Source organism: Mobula birostris, chromosome 2 (assembly GCF_030028105.1).
Source record: "Mobula birostris isolate sMobBir1 chromosome 2, sMobBir1.hap1, whole genome shotgun sequence".
Classification (NCBI taxonomy): domain Eukaryota; kingdom Metazoa; phylum Chordata; class Chondrichthyes; order Myliobatiformes; family Myliobatidae; genus Mobula; species Mobula birostris.
This window is the reverse complement of record NC_092371.1, coordinates 189583700-189603753: the sequence shown is the minus strand read 5'-3', so window position 1 is coordinate 189603753 and position 20054 is coordinate 189583700. Positions and strand designations below refer to the sequence as shown.

Genomic DNA, 20054 nt, shown 5'->3' with positions numbered 1-20054 from the left:
GGGAACTTATAATGCTAGAATCTGTGAAAGACCACAATAATAGCTAATTTTAAAACACTCTTGCATGTTTTTTTAATTTAAAACTATAATATTTTTAGACAATGTGTTTTAAACCTACCTTATGACTTGTAAATTTGGATTTTATTTTCCAAGTTTTTCTAAGTTTAAAATATTTAAGGATTTTAAAGTTTTTGAATATTTTTAAAAGTTTAAAATCAAAGCAAGTCAGACAAAATTTAGTGCATGACAGCCAACTGTTAATTTCTTATTCAATTTCTAACTTAGTGAGTGGTACAGCCCTAATTTTACACTCACAAGATATCACTTTATGGGACAAATAAAAATCTCCAAATCAATTTCAGAATGATCAACATAATAACATAAGAAATAGGAGCAGGAGTAGGCCATCCGGCCCATCAAGCCTGCCCTGCCATTCAATAAGATCATGGCTGATCATCCGTAAACTCAGCTCCATCTACCTGCCTTTTCCCCATAACCCTTAATTCCCTTACTATGTAAAAACCTACCTAACTGTTTCTTAAATATATTTGGTGAAGAAGCCTCAACTGCCTCCCTGGGCAGCGAATTCCACAGATTCACCACTCTCTGGGAAAAACAGTTTCTCCTCATCTCCATCCTAAATCTTCTCCCATGAATCTTGAGGCAATGTCCCCTAATTCCAGTCTCACCTACCGATGGAAACAACTTTCCTACTTCTAACTTATCTATCCCTTTCAAAATTTTGTATATTTCTATAAGATCCCCTCTCTCATTCTTCTGAACTCCAAAGAGTATAGTCCCAGGCGACTCAATTTTCCCTCATAGGTTAACCCCTTCATCCCTGGAATCAACCTGGTGAACCTCCTCTGCACTGCTTCCAACGCCAGTATATCCTTCCTCAGGTATGAAGACCAGAACTACACACAGTACTCCAGGTGCGGCCTCACCAGTACCCTGTATAGTTGCAGCATGACCTCCCTGCTCTTGAATTCAATCCTTCTAGCAATAAAGACCAACATTCCGTTTGCCTTCTTAATAACCTGTTGTATCTGCAAGCCAACATTTTGCAATTCATGAACAAGCACTCCCAAGTCCCTCTGCACAACAGCATGCTGCAATCTTTCACCATTTAAATAATAATCTGCTCCTCTATTATTCCTTCCAAAGTGCATGATCTCGCATTTACCAACGTTGTATTCCATCTGCCAGACCTTGGCCCACTCACTTAACCTATCTATATCCCTCTGCAGACTCTCCACATCCTCTGTACAATTTGCTTTTCCACTCAGTTTAGTGTCATCAGCAAATTTTGCTACGCTACACTCAGTCCCCTTTTCCAAATCATCACTGTAAATGGTAAACAGCTGCGGGCCCAGCACTGACCCCTGCGGCACCCCACTCACCACAGACTGCCAACCAGAGAAACACCCGTTTATACCAACTCTGCCTTCTATCGGTTAACCAATCCACTATCCATGCCAATACACTTCCTCCAACTCCATGCATCCGTATCTTATTTGTAAGTCTCTTGTGCGGCACCATATCAAACGCCTTCTGGAAATCCAAGTATATGACATCCACTTGTTCCCCTCTATCCACTGCACTCATTATGTCCTCAAAGAACTCCAGTAAGTTTGTTAAAGAGGACCTGCCCTTTCTGAATCCATGCTGCGTCCATGGAACCACACCTTTCTAAATGTTTCGCTTTTTCAAAGTGTGCATTTAAAATAAGTTCAGTAGTGAGCAATGCCAACCGATCTGTCTACTTGACTCCAGGACATAATAACATTGTGGAAATGGGAGTGGATAGTAACATATTTTAATAGGAAATGATATGGGTAAGTAACAAAAACCTCATCTCAAGTGATTATATAGTGTAACTTAGAAACAGTAAAATGTTATCAAAACATGCTTATACCTGATAAAAACGCATTTCTGGATATGTCAATACTGTTGTTTTGAGAGGTACATTCAGAATTATTTTCAAGCAATGAAGGGCATCCATGCAAGGATAATATATCTGTCTCGGTGTCAAATCCAGATGAGCTAGAATTTGCTTCTGAGTTCTGTTTTAAGATGGAAATAGCAAGGTAAGAGAAAAGAGAAAATTGTTTAAGGAAAGCGTTTAATTTCAGGAGTTTGCTCAGGCAATGTAAGTAAAATTAATAAGTCCATCATTGTAGATCTTTTTTAATAATACATCACTATGATTGCATTGAATTAAATACAGAGTTTGGCCATTTAACACCAACTTGGTTCCGGATAATTTTGATAAGCAATTCACCTTTGTTTAATATTACATTAATGTCAATGTGCAATTAAATTCATATCCAGATTTGAGGGAAAAAACCATCCCAAATTTTGTAATATGTCCAATCCATTCAAAGTTCTGAAGACCTATTATATTAACTGATTTCTTTTCTGTTGCCTAATCTGCTGATTACTTTCAACTTTCTCCTGTTATTACATTCATTATTAGGATGAAAATAAACCAATTAATTTGCCATGCATGTTTTTGGTAAAACTGATGGGTTGAGCACATCTTGTACTCCACTCACAGGAAGGCCACCTGATAGTGCTGCCAACATTGCTGATGAGGTGGAGTAGCACACAGGTTGTGGGAACAAGGGCCTTGATTTCAGACCTTCCCAAATGTATCCTGGCAATTTGTGCTATCATACAACATTTTCCACTATTTCTAAATGCCCCTGATAATCATGGACATCTAGAAACAATGAGAAAACAGTAATTAAATATAATTAAACACTTCATGAAAACTACCATTTAATTTACTTAAATTTAAAACATTATTAAATAAAATTTAAAAACACAAGAGAAAGTTAGTGGACTTATTCAAATAAAGTCGCAATTGATATGTCTGCTACGGCTGGTGTACTCGAAAGGACTTGATATAAAAAAGTAGTTCCAGCCTCTCAGTTCTCTGCATTGTAAATCACTGTTGACTAAGTATGAAATCTGGAACGTAGAGACACACATATCACAGTTAAGGAACAGCTATCCCAACTACAGATTCACAGAAATAAAAACCAGTAGAAAATTAAGTGACATATTGGGACAGAACACTGACCATTTACCTTTGAAAATGAATTAAATATGGGAAAAAATGAAGGGGTGACTTTTCATCTTCCATACAATGTTCTCATGATCAGTCTTACCACAACTAACTTTGTGAAAATTATCTTAGAGAAACATTGTCCAGATTGTTGTCCCAACATTCTCAGTTGTAGTTGCGATTAAAATTTGGGATTAAAGTAAAATTTTGGGAAAATATGAATGAAGCTTTGTTTTTTCCAAACCCAACATACATAAAAAAGCCAACTTCTCACAGATTTGGCTCCAGATTTCCTCTTGCACTTTTTATAGTGTAGGCAATTTTTACTGCAACTAACCCACATGTAAGATGACTTTTTGCACAATTCCAAATGTTATACCAAAAATGTATGTAAAGAGCTGGAATTGCAAACAGCTGGGTTGTAAATTTAGCCGGCTACATCTTGGTTACTAGCCTACAAACTACCCAGGACATCTTCAAGGAGCGGGGTCTCAGAAAGGCAGCATCCATTATTAAGGATCTCCAGCACCCAGGGTATGCCTTTTTCTCACTGTTACCATTAGGTAGGAAGTACAGAAGCCTGAAGACATGCAATCAGCGATTCAGGAACAGCTTCTTCCCCTCTGCCATCTGATTTCTAAATGGACATTGAACCCTAGAACACTACCTCACTTTTTTAGTATATATTATTCGTTCTTTGCACAATTTTGAATCTATTCAATATACGTATACTGTAATTGATTTACTTACTATTATTATTGTTCTAATATTATGTGTTGCATTGTACTGCTGCTGCTAAGTTAACAAATTTCACAACACATGCTGGTGATAGTAAACTTGATTCTGATGATTCTGACAATGCCTTTTGAGTTACCAGAGATATTGTTACTGAAGGAACTAATCAAAGTCATTTAAAATGTGCACTTCCTCATTTGGCCACGGCACAACACTTGCATTACAACTGCCAGTAAAAGTATTTCTGCTAAACTTGGACAGGTTTCTGATATACATTATTTAAGAAACAGGCGTTTACATTCAGAGGTTTGTTAATTTTGTGAAGTGTACCATTATACTGTGAATTTCTAGGAGTTAATGTATAGGGAATTATCCAGACACCAGTATGGTGACACCTTCATCAAATGTTGTATACGCTACAGAGTGCAGGAATGCAATATACAAAACTGACCAAATTTACATTAATCCTGAAATGAAAACCTAGGTTCATAAAGGTAACAAGAATAGTATCTGAAAACACACAAATATATGGAATCTAGAAACATAGAAAACCTACAGCACAATATAGGCCCTTCAGCCCACACTGCTGTGCCAAACATGTCCCTACCTTAGAAAAAACCTAGGGTTACCCATAGCCCTCTATTTTTCTGAGCTCAATGTACCTGTCCACGAGTGTCTTAAAAGACCCTATCGTATCTGCCTCCACCACCGTCGCCAGCAGCCCATTCCACGCACTCACCACTCTCTGAGTAAAAAACTTACCCCTGACATCTCCTCTGTGCCTACTCCCCAGCACCTTAAACCTGTGTCCTCTTGTGGCAACCATTTCAGCCCTGGGAAAAAGCTTCTGACTATCCACACGATCAATGCCTCTCATCATCTTATACTCTTCTATCAGGTCACCTCTCATCCTCTGTCGCTCCAAGGAGAAAAGGCCGAGTTCACTTAACCTATTCTCATAAGGCATGCTCCCTAATCCAGGCAACATCCTTGTAAATCTCCTCTGCACCCTTTCTATGGCTTCCACACCCTTCCTGTAGTGAGGTGACCAGAACTAAGCACAGTACTCCAAGTGGGGTCTGACCAGGGTCCTATATAACTGCAACATTACCTCTCGGTTCCTAAACCCAATCCCACAATTGATGAAGGCCAATGCACCATATGCTTTCTTAACCACAGTCAATCTGCGCAGCAGCTTTGAGTATCCTATGGTTCCCTCTGATCCTCCACATTGCCAAGAGTCTTACCATTAATTCTGTCATCATATTTGACCTACCAAAATAAACCACCTCACACTTAGCTGGGTTGAATTCCATCTGCCACTTCTCAGCCCAGTTTTAAATCCTTTCAATGTCCCACTGTAACCTCTGACAGCCCTCCACACTATCCACAACACCCCCAACCTTTGTGAATCTATTTCACTTTAAACCAAAGTTAAAATTCTACTACCACCATAAATATTTAACCTACAGAAGACATTTCATTTAATCCTTAAATCAATATGTGTATGAAAGATCTACAAGTTAATTAAACTACTATATAAAATTACGCATAATTATTACTGCACTTCATCCCAATATTTTGTTAATTTTTTCAAAATAATAATGGGTATAATCAACAAAAAATTAATTTAATAGACAGAAAAAATAAATTTATAGTGCAAGGATACATCCATTGAAAATTATCACTACTTAAAAGAAGCTTTTGGATTCATCCAGGACTAGTTAAACTGGTACACCTCATTCCTTATGCTAATTTACATGCAGTGAAATAGTGCAAACATGTTAACAACTTCTAGGTCTAAGATTGCTGCATAATGATAACTGCTCATAACCAGGTGAACCCACCAAACACATATACAAGAAAAATTGATTAAAGGGACAGTGATCAAGTTTTTACAGATGCATCTTGATAAACAATTTTGGAAGAGCCTCAGAGTCAAGACCAGGTGCATTAATATACAAAAATGCCTAATAATTTACATAATATCCTGCAATGAAACAAGCCAGGAGATTGTATTTTGGGACTATATTTTTCAAACGAACACACTCAGGTCTTCACAACCCTAGGCTCCTCTACAAGTGCAAATCAAGGTATTTTAGGAAACCTGCTGTCAAATCATTAAGGAACATACGGAAGCCATTTGGCGCATCACATTCACAGATTTAGGGTTCAGTTAGTTCTATCACATTTTGAAGAAACTTGATTAAAGGATAAAAATTTTACTGATAATATTTATTACTGCTCATTTTTCAATGCATTTTAAGTATAATATTAGGGTTAAGATTAGACCAAACTAGGAATTGACAATTTAAGAAACAGAAAAACAAGAAGTTCCTGCAACATCAAGGTAGATCTGGATCTCCACATATAATTGTTTGCATCAAATTAATCTGATTAAATCTATCCAAACAGCTGTGGGTATTATATTCAAGATTATTATCACTTAAAAAATATCATTCCAAGTGCCCCATACTTTTTTTCCCTAAAACCTGGCTATACAACACCTTGTAGCTTCCTTAAATGCAAACCAGCACACTTAATTGGAATCAACCTCCTGCAACGTTTTTGAATGGTACAGATTTTGTTTCAGTCATGTTCAAACATGCATGTAAACAAAACAAGGAAACAATCTAAGTACTGGAATATGGTGTGCACCACCACATTCACTCAGGTCCAAAGGTATATCCACCTTCTATACAAAAATAGCACATACAATAGACAGATTTTCATTCCTATTCATGACTTTTAATAGAATGCATCATTTTGCTTGAATAAAAAAGAACCAATTCAGCTTTCTGTTAATTCCAATTGGCTAAGGAAAGTCAATAGCAATATATGTTGCCTAGGATGAAAATAAAAGAAACAGCTCATTCTGATAGAGTGTCACAGACCCAAAACATTGATATTCTCCTTCTCCACAAACTTGCTGAACTTTTCCAGCATTTAATATTAATTAATATTATTACTTATTATTATATTTATTATTATTGCTCGGTGTGTTTTTAAATGTTGCTGTTGTAATGAAATAATTTCCCACTCGGGTTCAATAAAGTACTTAGTACTATTATTTTCTGTTTCAATCTTTGTTTCAAATGCCTGCTTAGACCAGGACACAAGTAAACAGAGAGAAAAATCCTATTTTGGATACCATAAACCATTGGTGACTTTCAAACTCTCTTTGAATGAGCTGCATGATTTCTTTCTTGAATTGTTCCGACCACAGCAAATTTAAATGCTTTATAAAAAAGTAAGTTGGTGAAAATTAAATCAGAACAGCAGAATTATGCAAAAAAAAAAGCTATGCACAATTCACTATGGCGGTAGAAAATTGACTTACTAGATGTGGTAGAAAATTTGGAACTAACCATCTAACTAATGAGGAAACAATTAGAAGCAACTATCATTGATTCTGAAGGAGCAATTGTGGTTCGGGTGGTGACAAAACTATGTGGAACAAGTAAACGTCAAAACACAGAAGTGGGATTAACTGAAATGGCTCTGTGCCACTGTGTTCTGTTTTGAAACCAGATTTAATTTCAAATACAAGTACCTGGATATAGGGATAGAGTTGTCTGGTAAACTTTGAATAACATCCTAATTAACAATATAGAAGTAATAATGATTAATTCACAGAATCAAAAAAGTACAAGGGGAAATTCAATAAGATATGCTAAAGAGTGGAATATGGAAAGTAATGCCAGTAAATATAAGGTGGTACATTTAGATTTTTAAAAAATCATTTAGAGTTTAAAATATTTAAAATCATTTTAAAATATGTAAAATATTTAAACATTTAGATTTTAAAATATTGGGTTATTATTGTCACAGCGAAAAACTTTTGTTTTGCAAGCCATCCAGACAGATCATGCCATACTTGATACATCAGGATTGAATTAAGAAAACAGAATGCAGAATAGAGTGCTACAGTTATAGAGAAAATACAGTGCAGATCAAACAAAGTGCAAGATGAGAGAAAGACAGATGATATACTGGAGAGTTAATAAGTTTGCAAGACATTAAAGACAGCACCTCAAGTGGATAAGACTACCAAGGAATTCCTTTGGGGATATGTCCTTGGCTTAATTACCTTCAGAGCCTGCATGGCATTTTTTGCATCTTGTGGTCAAAAGCACCACATGTACTGAATGTAACGAAGTTTAAACCTATTTGATTTCCTTAGCTAATGAAGCGAACCATACTACTGTAGGTACAAACTTAACTAGATCTGCCACATATATTCTGCGCTAATAAGAACAGGCAAGAACTTATTAGTCTGCAGCAAATAGTTCACCTCTCCATTCCCAAAGAATTTTCACCATTCACAAGACCTAATTCAATGGTGTGACACAAATAAGTACAGCTTCAACACCCAGGGACCTCAATATCAGATCATGTACCATTCCCTTTATTAAACACAATGCACCAGCTTGAACATTCCCTTCCTCCAGCATGACAGCTGCATGCCTTTACTGTGTAGTGTTGACTAAAGAACTGCATCACATTGAGTTTTCTCCTTTATAACCTGCAACCTTGCCATCTAGCTAGACAAGTGCAGCAAGAACAGAGAAATATTTCACCTCCAAATTTGTCACCAAGATACAAATCAAAATATATCACCTCCACTCAGGCAAAATACTGGAATTTCCAGTGAGGGCATTCTCAACAAACAGAATGCCAAGGTTTAATAAGTTAAATCACTGCTACCTTAAGGAATTAGAATCAGATTTATCATTGTCTTAATTGATAAGGTTTTGAACTTGTAGCACAGTTACAGTTACAGATTGGCATGTATGATATTGTGGGCATCACTGAATTGTGGCTGAAAGAAGACTATAACTGAAACCTTAATGTCCAAGGATACACATTGTATCGAAAGGACAAACAGGTAGAAAGAGGGGATGGCCTGGCTCTGTTGGTTAAAAAAAATTATATCATTAGAAAGAGGTCACACAGGGTCAGAAGGTGTTGAATTGTTATGAATCGAGCTAAGGAACTGAAAAGGTAAAAAGACCCTGATGGGAGTTATATACAAACCCCCAAACAGTCGTAAAAGTTTAGTCTACAAGTTACAATGGGAGATAGGAAATGCATACCAAAAGGGCAATGTTACAATAGTCATGGGGGATTTCACAGGTAGATTGGGAAAATCTGGTTAGTGCTGGATCTCAAGAGGGGGAATTTCTAGGATAGCTTTTTAGAGCAGCTCGTGGTTAAGACAACAAGGGGATCAGCGGTTCTGGATTGGGTGTTGTGCGATGAACCGAAATTGATTAGAGAGCTTAAGGTAAAAGAACCCTTAGGAACAAATGATCATAATATGATTGAATTTGCCCTGCAATTTGAGAAGGTGAAGCTAAAGTTAGATCTATCAGTATTAAAGTGGAGTAAAGATAATTAAAGAGGCCTGAGAGAGAAGCTGGCTCAAATTGATTGGAAAGGAACACTGGCAGGAACGATGACAGAGCAACAATATCTGGACTTTCTGGGAGCAACTCAAAAGGCACGGGATATATACATCACAAAGAGGAAGTAGTATTCTAACTGCAAGATGACACAACCATGGTTGACAAAAGAAGTCAAAGCCAACATAAAGGCCAAAGAGAAGGCATATAATAGAGCAAAAATTAGTTGGAAGTAGAGGATTGGGAAGCTCTTGAAAACAAACAGAAGGCAACCAAAAAAGTCATAAAGAAGGAAAAGATAGAACACAAAGATAGGCGAGCCAATAATACCCAAAGTTTCTGCAGATACATAAAGTACAAACGAGAGGCGAGAATAGATATTGGACCCTGGAAAATAATGCTGGAGAGGTAGTAATGGGGGACAAACAAATGGCGGATGAAATGAATAAGTATTTTGCATCAGTCTTCACTGTGGAAGACACTAGCAGTATATTGAAGGTTCGAGAGTGTCAGGAGGCAGAAGTGTGTGAAGTTGCTATTAATAGGAAGGTGGTGCTGGAGGAATTGAAAAATCTGAAGGTAGATTAAGTCACCTGGTGTACACCCCAGGGTTCTGAACGAACTGGCTTTAGAGATTGTAGTGGCATCTTTCAAGAATTAATTGATTCTGGCATGGTACCAGAGGAATAGAAAATTGCAAATGTCACTCCACTCTTCAAGAAGGAAGAGAGGCAGAAGAAAGGAAATTATAGGCCAGTTAGTCTGACCTCTATGGTTGGAAAGACGTTGGAGTTGATTTTTAAGGATATGATTTCAGGGTACTAGGAAGCACGTGATAAAATCAGCTGTAATCAGCATGGTTTTCTTAGGAGATAATCTTGCCTGACAAATCTGTTGGAACTCTTTGAAAAAAAGATTAAGCAGGATAGTCAAAGGAGAGTTAATGGATGCTGTGCACTTGGATTTTCAGAAGACCATGGCATTACAGGAAAGATAATAGCATGGATAAAGCATTGGCTGACTGGCAGGAGGCAAAGAGTGGGAATAAAGAAAGCCTTTTCTAGTTGGCTGACAGTGACAAGTGCTGCTAGTGGTTGTCCACAAGTGTCTGTGTTGGGGCAACTTCTTTTTACATTATATGTCAATGACTTGGATGATGGAATTGGTGGCTTTGTGGCCAAGTTAGTGTACAATACACAGATGGGTGCAGGGGCATGTAACTACATGTCGCGGCAACACAGACTGCAACAACTGTGATTGGTCCGCCTGGTAGCATCGCATTTCCTCATACGCTGCAGTAGCTTCCCATTGGGCGACTGAAGGGCAGGGAAGGAACTCTGGTTGCAATGCTTTCCATAAAGCTTTACAGACCTCCGAAATTATGGAGGACACATTTTGCTTTTACGAAAAAAGATGCTCGCTTTAAACTTGTTTACCCTGAGAAAGACGACCATGAACATGAAGCCTTGCATGGGCAGGTGTGTGTGCATGCATGATGTGCGCGAATTGCAGAGTGACGCAGACACACCAATGCACAAGTATAAATCAGCCTTAAGAAGGCATGTCCCAGATGGTGAAGGTCCTTAACGATAGATGCCAGTTTCTAAAGGCACCGCCTCTTGAAGATGTCATTGATGATGAGGAGGGTAATGCCCATGATTGAGCCGGTGATGAGGAGGGTAATGCCCATGGTCGGGCCGATGATGAGGAGGGTAATGCCCATGATCGAGCCGGTGATGAGGAGGGTAATGCCCATGATCAAGCCAGTGATGAGGAGGGTAATGCCCATGATCGAGCCAGTGATGAGGAGGGTAATGCCCATGATCGAGCCAGTGATGAGGAGGGTAATGCCCATGGTCGAGCCGATGATGAGGAGGGTAATGCCCATGGTCGAGCCGATGATGAGGAGGGTAATGCTGAGGAGGGTAATGCCCATGGTTGAGCCGATGATGAAGAGGGTAATGTCCATGATCGAGCCGGCCGACTTTGTAGCTTTTAGTGATCCTGTGCACTGGAATCTCCATACCAGTCAAAGTACTGTCAAGCATATACACCTGTAGAAATTTGCTAGAGTCTTTGTGGTGACATACCAAATGCCCTCAAAATAGAGCCATCGATGTGCCTTTGTCTTGACTGCATCAATGTGTTTGGCCCAGGATAGATCCTCAAAGGTGTTGACACCAAGAACCTGAAGCTGCTGACCCTTCAATGAGGACTTGATGTATGTTCTATCAACTTCCCTTTCCTGAAGGCCTCAATCAATTTGTTGGTCTTGCTGACGTTGAGTGTGAGGTTAATGAACACTCTGAGCTTTTACCAATAACAGTGGTGTCATTTAGATTATTAGATGGCGTTTGAGTTGCGCTTAGACACAGTCATCAGTGCAGAATAGAGCACTAGAGTAAGCAGGCAGGCTTGAGGTGCGCCTGTGTTGACTGTCAACAAAGAAGAGTTGTTATTACCAATTCTTACTGACTATAGTTTCCCAGTGAGGAACCCAGGATCCAGTTGCAGAGGTTAGGTACAGAGGCACAGGTTTAGAAGTTTGATTAATACTGAGGGGTTGATTGTACTAAACACCAAACTGCAATCAATAAACAATAGCTTGATAACAAACAAGAGAAAAGCTGCAGATGCTGGAAATCCCAGCAACACACACAAAATGCTGGAGGAACTCAGCAGGCCAGGCAACATCTGTGTAAAGAGAAACAGTCAATATGTTATCAGAAGTGGGAAAGAGAGAAACAAATTAGTTCAGGTAGCACAAAGGTGGGGGGTGGGAAATGGTTGGAACAAGGAAAATTTCTCCAATGGCTGTCAAGGTCAGATTAGCAGGCCAGTCTATAAAAAAAGAGAAGAGAGAAAAAAAAATGGTTTCCCATTTCCCAGTTCAGATGATGGGTCCCAGATTCTGCCTGACCTGCTGAGTTCTCCAAAATTTCTCTTTTTACTTCTGGTATCTGGAGTACGTTCTTGATTTTTATTTATTGCCCTTTTCAGTAATGCCCAGATCTCATCAACAAAATAAATAAATCAGCCTGCTCTTTTGGACAAAGTGTGTGCAATAGAAGTTCAAGATAGATTTGTAATCAGTATAAACCATGGCAAAGCTAGCATGGGAACTATATACAGTTTGGCCTCTACATTCTTGAAAAGATGTTGAGGCAACAGCAAAAGTACACTACAGAGTCACTAGGATTCTGCTTAAGAGGAGGAAATATACAGAGTGGTCCTTTAGTAAAATAAGGTGGACTCTTAATCTCATAATCTACTTTGTTATGACCTTACAATTTATTGTCTACCTGGGGGGGAAATGGACTAAGATGAACGGTCTTCACGTAAAAGTTTGACTAGCCAAATCCTCCACAAATGCTAACTGACTCACTAAATTCCTCCAGCAACTCATTCTAAAATATACTTGAAACTAAGCATTTTCTTCCAGATACTGAAAACAGACCAGTTTTCTTGCTGATAGCGCCAATATTTCTTCAATCATACCTACCCTCTGTTTTCTGGTGAAAGCAGCAATGGGTTTGTTTGTATAAGCTTGTTGACTTTTTTGCAAGTAGCGCCTCCAAACATTGCACAGGATTTCATCCTAGGAAAAGAAAAATACAATCATCTATTATGCTTCAACCTAGGGAGTGGTTCAGTGATACCACGGTGGTGTTCAATTGCACCAGAACATTATAGAATGCATGTTCTCATAACATTTCAGATCATTATCTCACTTTCATTGGAAAGAATCTGAGCAGAAAATAGAGATGTCAAAGACAAAAATATCGAAGGCAATGGGAGATAGATTTAGCCTACTTGCAGTATCTGTTCGAGAATCATTATAAGAAATTAGACAAACATTGAAATTATGCAGTGAGAATACAGTCACTTTACAAGAAAAAACCAGCCCTTGTGCATTTCAGATTGAACCAATTACTACAAGCCAATGAACAGGTTTTATTTGGTCAGAAAGTGCCCCCTGCTGGATTTCTAAATCTAGTAAAGAATCCAACACATTTTCACTAATTTAAAATAGTATTGGAGAATGTAAGGACATCTTAAAACAGTGGATTTTACAACAGCATCACAAATCCCTTCAAGGTACCTACTCTGGTAAACACTAGCAAGAACAGCAAAAGGTAAGTTCAGTTTAATATTATAGGTAAAGTGTTAATACAGTTATGGAAGCATATCCTCAGAGAAGTCGAAGACAAGGTTGAGGCTTCTGGTATGCAGTCTTTTAGATTAGAGACAAACCTATTGCTGGTTAGAGATCTCCTACACAATAACACAAAATACTCAAATTATTTACTGCATTGTCAGTTTTAAACATGAAACATTAAGTAGAAGAGATGGGAGGCTACGTCAGATAAATACCATATTACCATAAAGGCAATTTGAAATTTGAATCAAAAAATAGCAAGAAGAAAAATAAAAATGCATAAAGAAAACAATGATATCAGTTGTTGAAATGCAACCTGAGCACTAAATATGGATCTCAAAAGTCTAACTGGATTGACCAATTCCTCTAGGCACAGTATTTTAAATGATTATGGTTTATTTAGGTTCATGGATTTTAAACATTTTTAAACGATTGCTTCTCCAATTCTGGCAGTCCTCTAATATCTATGTGTATTTATACTTAATTTATACATAACACATTCAGAATAAAAATGTTAATAAGATGAAAATATCAACCAATACAGATATAGATGAGCCTCACTAATCTTGCTGAAGCTACATAAAGAAAAGGATTTGTTTACTGCATTAGAAATGTATGTTTAAAATAACTATTCTTTTATAACGGTTCCTAAATGATCAGTAGCCAGGAGGAAAAACAAATCCATCTTTTTTGCTACACAGTGCTTGAGTTAATTGGACTGGTCTACTGAGTGCATCCCAACTAGGTTGAAGGAAGTTAAACTAAACTGGCAGGAGAATGAACAGTGGGAGAAAAGGAATGAAATACACAAAGGAGGAGGAGTGCAAAATAACACTAAGCAGCAGCAATTAATTAGGAGCATATTAGGAGAAATGACGATGGACAAGAGGTGGATTTCAAATGCAAAACAAAAGGTTTATGAGCTGTAAGAATAAACAGCAATAAAGACATAGAACATAGAAATTGGCCCTTTGGGCTACCAAGTCCATCCTGACCATCAATTATCCATTTAAAATAACTCCAATTTTTTCTCCCCACAAACTGATGAACTTCACTCATTCTACCACTAGGGAGAATCTAGAGTGACCAATTAACCTACCAGCCCATGTCTTCGGGATGTGGAAAGAAACTGGAGCAATAGGAGGAAACAACGCAGTGAAAGGGAGAAAGTACAAACTCCGCACAGACAGAACCAGGTCAGGACTGAAACTCCTAAGCTGTGTGAGGGTATGATACACTTCCAAACACTGAAGTGTTCTCAATATCTCAGAAAGAACAGAAATGGCACCTGCAGGGTAGATTGTGTAGATGGCCTGCCAACACCTTCTGTCCCTGAACTCATCATTGAATCTTAAGACAACCCTAATGACACAAGATGAGGAGAACAAGTACACTATATCTGGCTCCCAACATTCTTGCCAGTCATAGCAATGGGCGAGTGTGTGAAAGCAAATGCAGTTTCACTGGCACTCCAAGTGACTTTGGACCACCTAGACAACAGCAATACCTACCTCTGTCAGGCTGCTATTCGTTGATTACGGCTCAGCATTCAACACCATCATCCCCTTAGTACTAAACAACAAGCTTCAAATCATGGGCCTTTGTACTTTCCTCTGCAATTGGAACCTTAACTTCCTCAGGAGAACCCAGTCAGTGCAGATTGAAAATAACATCTCTTCACTGACATTCAACACATGCGTACCTCAGGGATGTGTGCAAAGCCCACTCTTCCTCTCTCTCTAACTCATGACCGTGTGGCTGGGGAAAAGCTCAAATATCATCTATAAATTCAGTGAAGACACAACTGTTGCTGAATCTCAAATGGTGACGCAGAAACATACAGGAGATGGATCGGCTGGCTGGATGGTGTAGCAACAACAATCTCGCACTCAACGTCAGTAAGATCAAGAAATATAGTGTGTAATTCCGGACTGGAACTCGGGAATACCCACCAGACTTTATCAAGGGGTCAGCAGCTTCGAGTTTCTGGATGTCAATGTCTCACAGCATCTATCCTAGGCCCAACACACTGATGCAATCACAAAGAAGACACACCTGTAGCTATACTTTATGGAAGCTTGAAGAGATTTGGTATGTTATCTAAGACTACTTAATTTTTATAGATGTACCATGAAGAGCATTCTAGTTGGTTGCCTCACAGCCTGGTATGAGGGGGTCCAATGCACAGGATTGGAAAAAAAACTGCAGAGGGCTGTACAATCAGCCATTTCTATTTTGGGCACTAGCCTCCCCCCATTGAGGACATCCTCAAAAGGCAGCACCTCAAAGACAACAGCATCTCTCATTAAGGACCCTCACCAGCCGAGAAAAGCCCTCGTCTCACTACTGCCATCAGGGAGGAGCTACAGTCACCTGAGGATGCACCCAATGTGCTAGAAACACATTCTTCCCCTCTGCCATCAAATTCCTGAATGGTCCATTAGCCCTTGAAAATAACTTCACTGTTTTGACCTTTCTGCTGCTGCAAAAGAATAAATTTCATGACATACTGTACGTCAGTAAAAAACAAACCTAATGCTAATTCTGCTTTTAAGTTGTCATTCAAATTTTTATTAAATGCTGCAACTGCTTCTAAACATCTCCAACCATTAGAAATAAGTGACATGGTGGCACAGCTGGTAGAAATGCCTCATGGTTCCAGTAACTGGGTTCAATCCTTGTCACCGTCTGTAAGGAGTTTGTATGTTCTCCCCATGACTGAGTGGGCTTCCTCCAGGTGCTCCGGTTTCCTCCCACATTCCAAACATTGACAGGTTAGGGTTTGTAAATTGAGTGCATGCTATGCTGCTGCTGGAAGCATGGCGACACTTGCAGGCTGACCTCAGCACAGATTCAGACGGTGTCAGCCGTTGACAAAATGACACACTTCACTGTATGTTTCGATATCCAGATGAAGCTAATCTTTAACCTTGTATGGAATCTGCATGTTCTCCAAGTGACTGCCTGGATTTCCCTGTCAGCTCCTATCAGTGGATTCCTCCCACACCATACCAAACCAAGATGTGCAGGTTGGTAGGTTAATTAGGCCCTAAGTGAGTGTTAGAATCTGGGTAGAGTTGGTGGAAACGCAGTGGGGGGGAGAGGAGATTGAAGTATGCACTTAATGGACACAGAGTCAGTGGGCTGACTTCCATGCTGTGCAGTACATTCTGGGAAGTTGAACCAGGACACTGAACGTCAAGGCTAGAAGAGTACATTTGAACAGAGAGACCCAGGGAAGTAAGTACATAGTTCCTGAAAATGATGATACAGTTAGATAGGATGTGAATGAGTACAGCATGCTTGCTCTCATTTGGTAGGGCACTGAGTACAAGAATTTGGAAATCACATTACAGCTGTACCAGATGTTTCCGAGGCTGCACATAGAATACTGTGCAGTTCTGGTTGCTGTACTAGGTCCCGCAACAGCTGAAAGATGCCAGCATAGTCCACATCTACAAGAGGAAAGGCAACCGCCAGTCTTGCGACAACCACCGAGGCATCTCCCTCTTGTCCATTGCGGGGAAGATTCTGGCCCACATCCTGCTCAACCGCCTTCTCCAACATCTTGAGCAAGGTCTGCTCCCAGAAAGCCAGTGCGGCTTCCGTGCTGTAGGTGGGACCGCGGACATGATTTTTGCTGCGCGCCAACTCCAGGAAAAATGCCAGGAGTAACACAGCAACCTCTTCGTGACCTTTGTCGATCTAACCAAGGCTTTCAATACGGTCAGCAGAGAAGGCTTGTGGAAGATCATGGAGAAGTTTGGCTGCCCCAGCAAGTTCATCACAATCGTCCGGCAGTTCCACGACGGTATGATGGTGAAAGTTCTGGATGACGGCAACAAGTCGGAGGCCTTCCCAGTGACAAATGGCGTCAAACAAGGCTGCGTTCTTGCCCCGACTCTGTTCAGTATGGTATTCTCTGCCATGCTGACATATGCCTTCCGTAACTACGAAGAAGGAATTCACGTCAGATACAGGACTGACGGCGGGTTGTTCAACCTTAGGCACCTGCAGGTAGTTACAAAAGTGCGAGAGACTGTCATCAGAGACTTCTTGTTTGCTGATGACTGCGCACTCAACGCCAGCCCAGAGCAGGAGATGCAGCGTGAAATGGACTGCTTCTCACAAGCCTGCGACAACTTCGGTCTCACTATCAGCACCAAAAAGACCGAAGTTATGTACCAGCCTGCCCCAGGAAAGCCATACCAGGAGCCGCACATCACGGTGAAGGGTCAGGACCTCCAGGCAGTCGACAACTTCACCTACCTGGGCAGCGTACTCTCTCGCGCAGTGAACATAGACGCTGAGGTCAACAACAGGATTGCCAAAGCCAGCACCGCCTTTGGGAGACTCCGTGAGAACGTCTGGGAACGGAGAGGGCTCAGCCTTACCACCAAGCTGAAGGTCTACTGTGCAGTGGTCCTTACCACCCTCCTTTACGCCAGCGAGACCTGGACTGTCTACAGCAGACACGCCAAACAGCTCAACCATTTTCACCTGAGCTGTCTCCACAGACTCCTCCACATCAGGTGGCAGGACAAAGTCCCCGACACGGAAATCCTGGAACGAGCTGGGCTCTGCAGCGTCTACACCCTCCTGCTGAAAGCCCAAGCCAGGTGGGCTGGACATGTGGTCAGAATGCCAGACAGCCGATTGCCTAAGCAGCTTCTGTACGGAGAACTGTGTCAGGGCAAGCGCTCAGTTGCGGGGCAGAAGAAACGTTACGAAGACTGCCTCAAAGCATCCCTCAAAGGCCTGGGCGTCGACATCAACACGTGGGAGACGCTTGCCCTTGACCATCCAGCTTGGCACAGCAAGATCACCACAGGAGCCCGTGCAGCTGAAGTCAGGCGCATCATCGAGGCGCAACGAAAGCGTGCTGTGTGCAAGGCCCGAGCAGCATCCACTGCCACGACAGCACCCACCCACCTGTGTCCCACATGTGGGCGAGCCTTCAGGGCCCGGATTGGCCTCATCAGTCACCTCCGGACCCACAGCCACCAATCTCCCATTTGACTTTGAAGCCATGGTCATCTTCGATTACGAAGGACAAACAACAACAACAACAACTATAGGAAGTATGTCCGAGCAAAGTTTCATAAGGGTGCTGGACAGGAGTGCTTACAGATTGAGGACATAACTTAAAGATAGGCAGGGATTGCTTTCTCTTAAGCAAAGAAGGAACCGCGCAAACCTTATGGCTGGTTAAAATTTCTACTACTATCCTGTGAGATAGCTTGTATTAGCAGTTTTCTGTAAAAGCAGTGTGCCATGCTTTAATAATTGGTGTAATACTACAATAAAGAATAAGAGGGGAAGAGCTTTCTGAAATTTGTTCAAGATAACTTCCTTCATCAATATGTTTCAGCCAACTAGGAAGGAAGTTCTTGTTACATTTATTTTGGTAAATGAAGTGGTCCAAGTGGGCTTCACAACAATGGAGAATCATTGAGAAGAAGGACAAGGAGGAATATAAAACGGAGAACAGGAGAATGTCATTTGCCCAGGATAAAATGCACCAAGATATTGGTAGGTAAAACTTAGAAAACAACAAATTACTTTTAAAATGCAAATGCTTCAGGTACAATCTAGTGACATTCCTCACTAGGGTGGGGCAGAGAAACTGTAAAAGAATTAAACCAGAGATGCCTAGGTGACATAAAAAATGATTAAACAAAATGGAGGATTGTGTGTTGTACGTCCTCAGGTACGAACTAGGTACAAAAGCTGAGGGAGGAAGTGACAAAAATGAAAGAATACAACAGAATGAGATATAGGAGCAGAAGTAGGCCATTTGGCCAATCAAGTCTGCTCCGCCATTTCATCACGGCTGATCCATTTCCCCTCTCAGTCCCAACCTCCTGTCTTCTCCCCGTATCCCTTCATGCCCTTCAATCAAGAATCTATCAACCTCTGTCTTAAATATATGTAAAGACTTGGCCTCCGCAACTGCCTGTGGCAATGAATTCCACAAATTCACCTCTCTCTGGCTAAAGAAATTCCTCCTTGTCTCTGATCTGAAAGAACTCTCTTCTATTCTGAGGCTGTGTCCCCTGGTCTTAGACTCTCCCACTACAGGCAACATCAGAATGACATTTAACACAAAAGAAAACCATGCAGTCTTTTATGCACATAAGTAGAAAATGAATGATAAGACAAGGAGAACAGCCAATTATTGATGATGAAGGCATTTTTTACATAAAGAAGAAGGCATGCTGAGTGGGTACTGTCTTCTTTTTTATAGAGTTATGTAATATTGCCGAAATCTCAGTGGAAGCAGAGGTCATGAGGCAAAACTAAAAATGTTGGAAATATTCAGATGATCAGGCAATATACACAGTGAAATAAAGAGTTAACAATACAGGTTGATGACTATATAACCTTCTACCAGATGCTGTCTGACCTTCTGAGAGTTTACAGCACTTTCTGCCTCATTTCAGATTTAAAACATCATGCCGTCACTAACTTTTAGTTTCATGAAACTCAGTTATTGCACATTTTGATGATTTGCCTGCAGATATCTGAAGGATCCCTCATCATTGATTGACACAGAATAATTCAGCAATCTGGTAACTCAGTGCTGTTCTTATCTTTTGGTAGTCGAGTTAATGGTTGGGAGGATATATTAGAGTAGAGAAGGTGGGATTCACCCTGACTTCCTGAAGGTGGAGCCAATGCA

At 40.3% G+C, this 20054-nt stretch overlaps 1 protein-coding gene across 3 annotated transcripts in view; it reads right to left on the bottom strand.

The window, feature by feature from the left end:
• Positions 1-20054, bottom strand: part of taf1b (TATA box binding protein (Tbp)-associated factor, RNA polymerase I, B) — a 122027-nt gene that overhangs the window by 66307 nt on the left and 35666 nt on the right. For 2 of the 3 annotated variants that reach the window (XR_011885006.1, XM_072251216.1), the window contains exons 5-6: positions 12716-12811; positions 1919-2066 (exon numbers count right to left, since the gene is read on the bottom strand). Coding sequence is in view for 2 of the 3 variants with exons in the window: in XM_072251216.1 (XP_072107317.1) it covers positions 1919-2066; positions 12716-12811 (244 nt within the window). In the remaining variant the exon portion in view is untranslated. The remainder of the gene's footprint in view (positions 1-1918; positions 2067-12715; positions 12812-20054) is intronic. The other variant, XM_072251217.1, reaches the window with a different exon arrangement.